Consider the following 9,330-nt stretch of genomic DNA (forward strand, 5'->3'; position numbering starts at 1 on the left):
GCTTGTATGGCACACATGACACACACACACACACGCACGCACGCACGCACGCATGCACGCACACACACACACACACACAAACACACACACACTTTTTTGCCAATTAAATTTCATATTACCGTTTTTTTCCGTGTATAATGCGCCCCCATGTATAATACGCACCCTAAAAATGGCATGTTGATGCTGGAAAAAAGCCTGTACCCATGTATAATACGCACCCAATTTTTATGATTTTTTAAAAAAATATATTTTTTTAATTTATTTATTTTTTTTAAGTCCCAATGATCGTCACACACGAAGGGAGGCAATGGGTCTCATTTTTATAGTCTTTGGTATGGTCTTAACTAGGCTGGACGTAATTTTTTTTGTTGGCGTTGATTTCTCCGACTGCCCGTAAAGACACCACCGCGGTCAGTGCGGACATGTGAAAAAGGCGTGCGGACGTGAAAAAGGCGGCTCTGTATGGGAGAGACGTTGAAGAGGAATAAAAACACCCTTGGAAACCAAAACTTGCCCCTCGTCGTGACTCGGAGCCGCAACAAATGTCTCGGATTTGTGTAGAGTACATTGTGAAAGCAAACGAGCAGGTGATCGAGCAAGCGTCTGATACGAGAGCATTGCGGTCGTATGGACCATGATTTTCTTAAAAAAAAAAAAAAAAAAAATTTTTTTTAAATTGTATAATGCGCACCCCAGATTTTAGGACAATAAATTAGTTACATTTTGCGCATTACACACGGAAAAAAAACGGTATTAGACGTGAAGACCTTTGTTACAGTATTGTCAGTAGCATCTGACAAAGCCAAACTATTGCAATGTAAATATATTACAATACGAATGTTTCATCCAGAGTGTGAGTGAAAGTGGGTGTTGTATGTTTATTTTGTGTATGTATAGAAAAGGAAAAAAAAAAAGCAATAGCGCTGGCAGAAAGATGTGATTGTTTGTTGGAACAATGGAGCGTGCTGTTGGTCGCCTTATGCTGGCACGCCGCTTCACGCTGGCACATTTCACACCATTGAAACTTTGCTGTTACAATATCACACACTAGGACAGTTTTGACTCTCATGGAGTTGAGACAACGCACTCATTGACTGACTTGAACTCAAGCGGGTTGTGTAGAAGGGGCCGGAGTTGCAGAATTGCCATAAATACAGAGCAAGAAAGAAATGTGAGAATCAGATTGTTGTTGTTGTCCTCCGCAGACGTACAACGACCTCGTGGAGCCAAAAAGTGCCCAAACAAGCCAAGCGTCTCCTCACATGCTTTCCGCCAATCCCTCCCTGTACAGCGTGCCACCCCCGCCTCAGCCTTCGTCCCCCTACCTGGGCCCGGGGGCCTTCCCCCTCGCCGACCTGCAGAGCTACGCCGGCCACGCCCCCCGCCACGCCCTCTCGCAGACGCTCAGCCAATCGCAGATGCTGCCCAGCATTAGTGCCTCTCCGCCCTCCTCCTTCCAGATCAGCCCGCCGCTCCATCCCCATCAGCAGCTGACCCTGCACCAGAGCTCGCTGCTCAACCAGCCAATCCGCATGCAACAGGTCCAGTCGCAGCCAATCATCTCCCACCAGATGGGCCTGCAGGCCTCCCTTCATTCCCCGCCTCCTGGCCAGCAGGTAGCGTCTCCCTAAAATTAGAGTCCGGCTAATATAGATTTTTGGGTAGTATGATCAGCCCGTTTTGATACGAATGACCGAACAATTTATTGTTTTATAATGCTTTGTCCCATAGTACAGTATTTGGTTGAGAGAAAAAGCTGCAAAAATTGGCCAAGTTTTTAGTGGGCGGGCAATGTTTAATGTACAAAAGACTATAATATCTTCAGACGTATATTCAGAAAGCTGCTCTTTCTTCAGGGCTTTCCCCACCTCCAGTCGGAGTATCAGAAGAGCATCGGGGGACCGCAGTCTCCAGGGGGGTCTGGGGGTCCCGGTCCAGGTCCGGGAGTTCCTCCAGGGCACGACTGGGACGGGGAATACTGCAATCGGGAGTGCAGCAACCACTGCAGGTAAGTGATTTGGGAAAGTTCATCATTTGTGAGTTGATGGTAATGCCCCAACTTCTTGCTCTGATTATCATTTCGGCAGTTTTTGAGTCAATAGAGTTCTTGCATAATCAATACAAAATGGTCCCCATATTCACAATACGGAGTGTATCCACTAATAATTGATTTTCCACCAAAAACGGTTTACAATTGCCAATACAGTAGTAAATTGAATTTATTCATATCAATCAGTTTTAGAAAGTATGGATCCCCTAAAATCACAAATCAACAAACTGCCCTTGTGATGTTTTTTGCAGCGGCAACATGATAGGCAGGGACAAGCCCCTCTACCTCACCTGAGCCACCACCGGGACGTCAAAAGTGGCCACCGATGGGCCCAACCGACCATCTCTTCTCTCCCTTCCCTCCTCTCTTACATAAGTGTACATACGTGTACTTAAACATACAAACACGCCGCTCCACGCTATCGTTTCCTCTTGTTGTTGGACTTTTTCAGAGGGACCAGCTGAGCGGTGGGGAAGGGGCGACTTCCTGTATAAGCACTTAAGAAGCCCCCACCCCCCCACCCCCTTTCTGGTAAGGACAGGTTGTGGAGCACGTGTCCTTTTTGTCCCCTCAGGGACCCCATCCAGCTTTAATTGGAGAAACTTTGTTCTTGTCGTTGTCGTTGTTGTTACTCGTTTTATTTATTTCTGCCTTGCTTTCCCCCCCACCTCTGCTCTCAGAAAATATTTACTCCCACTTTGACGTTTGCATTTGCTTAAAGGGGACATATTGTGGCCATGTTTGAATTGTTCATGTTTGTATACAGATAGTTGGCTCTCTGGAGTGCCTGTCCACCCGTTAAGTGAGAAATGAAATGACAAAGTGAGTCTTAATTGTATATTTGACAATGTGCCTGAGCGAGCCCATCCATAGATACATTTGCCCCAGTGTGATGTCACAAAGTGGCTAATTTGCATAACCTCTATATTAAATTTCTCAACCAATGACGTAGCAGATTAGCATTAGCACCCTTACACACTAAAAGATGCTGGGTTCTTTCCTAACCTATTCGATATTCGGGAAGATACATGATATGTCTCCTTTAAGGGCCCGCAAAGAGTTACAAAAAAATATCATGTCCTTTTTTTCAGTTTTTATCCTTATATTTAAATATTAAAGACCCGTGGAGGTCCAATGAGCTGTCACACAGTGTGATTGTAAATACAACTTTTATGGGATCAAATATGGAAGTTCACGTAGGGTTCTTCGTCTTTAAAAAAAAAAATTGTGTCAGTCATTGAGAGCGCGTTTGCGTGTGTTTACTTTTTTTTAGGCTGGATTTAACACACATTTCATGACATGCAAGGACATAAAAAATAAAATTAATAATAATTATAATAACCTAATAAAACATTGCCTCTAGTAAGTCATATGAAATATATAATTTTGTCCCCTCTGTGATGTCAGTTTTAGACTTTAAAATATTTTTATTTGACTTTTTTTTCATAGATTTCTGGTTGTGTTGATATTTTTTTACCTCCTGTGTGATGGACATGAAATAAATTTTACAGAAAAACTCGCCTGACCATTTTAAGTTGTACAAAAAAAAAATAAGTCAAGACAAATAAGACAATTGTCAATAAATTATTTGTAAAGTCAGTAATCATAAATATTTTAAATGGTCAACTTTTTTTTACCACTTGCCCATCGCCCAAATACATTTTATTCATGAAAAACTTTAATGACTTTCCACTATGTTTTAAATAAGTTTCATTTTGTTTTTATTTTGCTTTTGTGTTCTGTAGTCTTATTTTGCTTTATTTGACTTTTTGTGTTATGTTTTTTATTTCTTTTTTTTTCCGTTCTGTTTTAAGGTTAGTATTTTACATTTTGTTTGAATAGTTTTGTGGTATTTTATTAGCTTTATTTTTGTTTTAAGGTTTATCTTTTTGTTTTGTATTTTTATTTTGTACTATTTGGTTTTGTTTCATCAGTTTTTATTTAATTGTTTTATTTTTTGTGTTACAATATCTCATTTTAATTTGATTTCTTTTTTGCTTCAGTTTTTTTGTTCATTTCATTGTATTTACATGTTTTGATTTTTATTTGAGTTTTGTTTGGTTTATTTTTTCACACTCCCTGACATGAGGTCTGCCCTAAGCTCAACTTTCTTTTTCTTTCTTTTGTACATGTGTGGCTGCTGCAGCATCTCTTGTGTCACAACGCTTTTATTTTCCCGAGTTGCATTTTGAAGATGATGATCATAATAAAAATGTTGAAAAGTGACTATATTGCCTGACATCTTTTCATTTATCCACTCTAATATTTGACTCTATTTCATTATGGTATATAGTCAGTGGTTTTCTTGTGACACACTGAAGTGTCATTGGCCTTCAATGTTTTTTAAATTTTTAATGTTTTTTAATTTAAATATAAGTATCCAGAATCTTTCAGCTGTCATTGACCTGCATTTGTTTTTGTCAGTTGAGGTCAAACGATATGAAATGGTGCAAATCACTTGAGCGTGTTTCTCCTCATTTGAAATGTGAGAAGAGAAAAAAGAAGTTCTTGTTCACGTGAGTGTCGCCTTGAAGGACCGCAGCAGGCAAAACTGTTCCATTTGCGACTTTGATACCGCTGCGGTGAACAAGTCATGCAGAGAGAAATACTGGGACTGTACTCAAAGTTTTGAACAAAGCTCACATTGCCAATTTTATGCAAAGATAAAACTAATCATGTGGCAACACATTTGAAAAATAGGATGATGCTTAATATGATTTTGCAGCATTTGTTGCAGTTGCATCTCATGTTGAGCGGGTGACAAAATGTACCACGGGACAGGATGTAACACGCGAGGCTCAAAGAACATTTGCGGTTTCACATCACCTCATTTGATGTAACCTCCTTCACGTGCTACGTGGCAACTTCAATATCGTCCCGTTGCGTTTGTGCCATTTGAGCCCTACGTGCAATGTGTAAAGTAGATATATTCTTATTTATATTCTTTGTTTCACAACATTAAACAGTAATTTTCGGACTATAAGTCGCAATTTTTTTTCATAGTTTGGGTGGGGGGGCGACTTATACTCAGGAGCGACTTATATACATATATATGGGGGGTTTTTTTCACTTTTTTGGGCATTTTATGGCTGGTGCGACTTGTACTTCGGTGCGACTTATAGTCAGAAAATTACGGTATACCTGTACATCAAAAAAATGCTTCGGAAATGTGAATGAAAATTTTTATATTTTCTCCTCTACTCCACAATGACTTCTTCTTCTCTATCTAAATTGATGACCTCTTTACTAATCTATGTCTTTGTCATTCGTGGTCTGCAGCTGTAGCATCGTCTCAAAGTAATTTCAGTGGAAATGGGAAATAGAGGTAATTGTGCTTGAGAACTCTGGCCACAAGTCTCACAGAGTTGTGGGCGACAAAAACCAGAGGGGAAACCACCAGGTGCTGTGGTGTCGGTCTGTGTAAAAATGAAAATGATGGAGCCTCAAGATTTTCTCCTTCTCAGCACTTGTTAGCATAAAGTGGAGATGAGTCAGATGGAGAGATCTGTGCAAGTCTACAACACTGTGGGAAAGTAACAAATAGAAGAGGTCCCGTGTTAAATGCTTCACACGATACGTTTGTTTCTTCAAGTTGTTCAAGAAATAAGCAATTAAAGGCGTGTCAGCAGTTTTGGCTGTCACCTGACCATCACATATTCATTTTCTTTCAAGCCCTGATGCTAACACTCAAAGCGGTGCTGTGATAAACTCTTCAAATTACAACATCAGCATCAATTCAAACCTATCCAATTGCTCATTAGCGCGCTAATTGCATTCGTTAACTGCTCGCAGCTAATGACTGAAATCCCGTTTTCCTCTCGCACCCACGCTGACTTTGTTTCTGTGCTTGTTGCTGTCAAACATTCTGGAGAAGGCCATTTTTATTTTTCTATTCTATATTTATTTTTGGTCACATTTTGATTTGATTTACGGATTAATCAAATGAATGAGAGCGGCAGTGAGGAATGTCTATTCCTGTCTAATTGAATTACGGGCTGTGGCGTGTGTGATTTTCCGTGTTTGTGTTTGGCACCTGCCATCTGTTTGCCTGAGAGCAGCTCTATTAATAAGCCATTCACATTGAGATGGGCCTCTGTTCTTCATCCCCCTCTTTCCATCTAAATTATCAGAAGCTGCCAAAAACCCAGAAAGCAAAGACAAAAGAAGGCCTTTTCCCAAATACACCTGAGCCAAAAAGAACAGAACTGCCGTCTAATTACCAAGGCAAACAATTAAGGCTGTGCATATGTATTGACGAGGCAACTCACAGGGGAGCATATGCTGATGAATAGCTCAGGATAGAAACATAAAGCAAAGAGTGAATATATTTCAATGTTGTTATGATGTTATGCAAAGTTAACTAAGGATGAAAGTATGCATGAGAGGCGTAAAATAGGCTTTGCTTTGCCCCTTTAAAACGTCTTCACACTCGCTTGTTTCTTTGGTTGCTTCTTTTTAATCATTCATTGACACAAATAGTGGAAACATTAAAGTTAAAAACAACTGAAGTATCATGGAAAATCCACTTTTTGTTTTTGCTTTTATATCAATTCTATTGTGTACTTGGAGTCGCCAAGATTGTAGAAAAGTGTAGTCTATCCCTCCAGGTGCTGCAGAGAAACCTTTATGATCGGTTTGGGGGCTATTTTTTACTTCGTTAAGTTTTCTTTGTTTTCTATTACGTGTTTGTATCTATTACATCACATCCGTTGGGGCGGCACTACCAATTAAGGAAAATTGGCGTGGCCAAACGGGGTCCGCCATCTTTATTACTCGGAGGGATTCCAATCCACACTACTCATTGCACCGTCCCCCAGCATCAGAATCTCAAAGAAGTGCCTGGTCAAAGTAAAACGGTAAGCTTAAAACGAAACAAAAATAATAAACTGTATTTCACATTCATGTTATTTCGTGATTATGATGCATTCGTTTTCATCGCATTAGCGTCAGTCTTTCTGCTGATTTTAGAACTGTGCGCTCTGTTTTTCACTTCTTGTGGGTATATTCTGAGTACCGTAATTTTCGGAGTATAAATCGCTCCGGAGTATAAGTCGCACCAGCCATAAAATGCCCAAAAATGTGAAAAAAAAACCATATATATGCATATAAGTCGCTCCTGAGTATAAGTCGCCCCCCCACCCAAACTATGAAAAGAAACGCCGGAGTATAAGTCGCATTTTGGGGGGCAATTTATTCGACAAAATCCAACACCAAGAACAGACATGAACGAGCAACAACAGGCTAAACGATACGGTATGCTAACGTGACAAACACAAACGAGGAGCTGAGAACGGGCCTGACGTAACATTCAGTTATTTAAAAAAAAAACTATTACATAAATAACATGTTCATAAAACCATCTGTGTCACTCCAGTTCATTAAATCCATCGATCGTCCTTCGTCAACAATGCCGTGTGCCGCGCCGCAGTTCAAATTATTCCACAGGCCCATACAACGATATATGAATTATATTTTAAATAACTATCACATAAACAACAATATTATCAAACCATTTGTGTCACTCCAAATCATTAAATCCATCGATCAAATTTCTCGTCCTTTATGTCATCCTGGTGACAGAGGACATGTCCAGAGGATATGGCGCTTTAAAGTGTTAATTACTTTATTTGTTTTTTTCTCTCTATTTTTCATGTTTTGAATATGTTCAAGATAAAGACGTCAAAGCATGTGAAGTGATCAACTATACTAAAAATAACATGTGAAGTGGTCAACTATACTTGTAAGTAAGTGATGTGTTAATGATCAAGTAAAGATTTGTGAAAAAAAACATATATAAGTCGCTCCTGAGTATAAGTTGCCCCCCCCCCCCAAACTATGAAAAATAACGCGACTTATAGTCCGAAAATTACAGTAGTTGTATCAGATGAATTGCATCGACGGTGCTGTTTTATTCTTGGGGAACACAATAATTTGTTAAATTCATTCGTTAGCTTGTCGCTAGCACTAGCATTCGCTTACTTCGTAGCTTGACTGCACTGCTTGTTTACAAGACGTTCATAGCGTTAGCGTCAATCTTTCTGCTGATTTTGGAGCTGTGCACTCTGTTTTCACTTCTTGTGGGTGTATTTTGAGTTGTTGTATCACATGAATTTATGGAAGGTGCTGTATTATTATTGGGAAACACAATGTATTAAATGCATTCGTTAGCTTCTCCCTAGCGCTAGCATTAGCTTACTTCCTAGCTTGACTGCAGTGCTTGTTGACAAGACCTGTTAAAATATATTGTAAGGGGATCTATTTTGTTACGTGTCACCTCAAAACAAGGCTAAAAGAGGGACATGTGATGTTAAAGCGATGAATTCAGACAAAAAATATTGCTGTTCCACTTTATATAGACCACAACTGAATGAGTAAAACTGAAGAATTTATAAACGGCTACTGTTCTTCTCACTCGGTATTCATGCAATCATGATGTATCTTTTTCATCTCCATGTACAGTATATTTATACATATGTTAGAATGTACTGCCCCCAAATGGTCAAGGCGGGCACACCAGAAGGGGCAGCCCTCTGTGTACTGAACTGAAGCAAAAACTGCAGACAGCAAACTGCTCACCGCTGTCTGCAGTTACACACTAATAACGGTAAAGCTTCGGCTTCTTGTCGGAAGTAAGAACAACAAAATAGTGTTCTTGTCATCCCGGCAGCCAATAGTGACCTCCGCCCTTTTTCTTCCTCCACTTTCCATGTTGACAGCCTCCCCCCCTTCCCTTAAAGCCCAACCAAGAACAAGGAATTCCAATCTGGTGCTTTGTGTTCAGTATTCCGATCACACACACACCTCTCTCCTGCAGTAATACAAGTCTACTTTAAAATTCATAACTACTTTTAGAAGGGGGTGGGGTGGGGTGGGGTACTGGGGTGCCCTGATGGAATATTTCCAAGGAGCTTACTTGTGCAAAAATACAATTTACTTTGGCATATTTAACAAGCCGCTTCCCATAAGACACACAGGAGTAGCAACAATCCTCAGGAATAGGCTAGTGGAGGGTCAGGCAAAAAAGGCAAGCTCCAGTCTTTTAGTCAGTCATTCTGTGAGGGAGATTGGGGGAGGGAAGGGTGACAGAAAGTTAGCCTCAGCTTTGATTTGATGCCTTTTTTTACCCCCCTTTTTCCTATGCGCTTGATCCCATCCACACATTTGACACACTTTTTGGAGAAGGTGATGGGAATGTGCACCTCTCTAACGTTCCACCTGCTCTTAAATGCTACCACCATTGTTGTTCCTGGAAAGTTCCCCACAATCCTGCTTTGAAGGGG

At 40.3% G+C, this 9,330-nt stretch overlaps 1 protein-coding gene across 4 annotated transcripts in view; it reads left to right on the plus strand.

Moving 5' to 3' along the window:
* Positions 1–4,276, plus strand: part of tox2 (TOX high mobility group box family member 2) — a 65,982-nt gene extending 61,706 nt beyond the window's left edge. For all 4 annotated transcript variants that reach the window (XM_061291965.1, XM_061291968.1, XM_061291967.1 and 1 more), the window contains 3 exons: positions 1,206–1,616; positions 1,857–2,008; positions 2,302–4,276. In XM_061291965.1, coding sequence (XP_061147949.1) covers positions 1,206–1,616; positions 1,857–2,008; positions 2,302–2,344 — 606 coding nt within the window. In that variant the 3' untranslated portion in view covers positions 2,345–4,276. The remainder of the gene's footprint in view (positions 1–1,205; positions 1,617–1,856; positions 2,009–2,301) is intronic.
* Positions 4,277–9,330: the final 5,054 nt, after the last annotated feature.

The sequence above is a fragment of the Syngnathus typhle genome, linkage group LG11 (genome assembly GCF_033458585.1).
Source record: "Syngnathus typhle isolate RoL2023-S1 ecotype Sweden linkage group LG11, RoL_Styp_1.0, whole genome shotgun sequence".
Classification (NCBI taxonomy): domain Eukaryota; kingdom Metazoa; phylum Chordata; class Actinopteri; order Syngnathiformes; family Syngnathidae; genus Syngnathus; species Syngnathus typhle.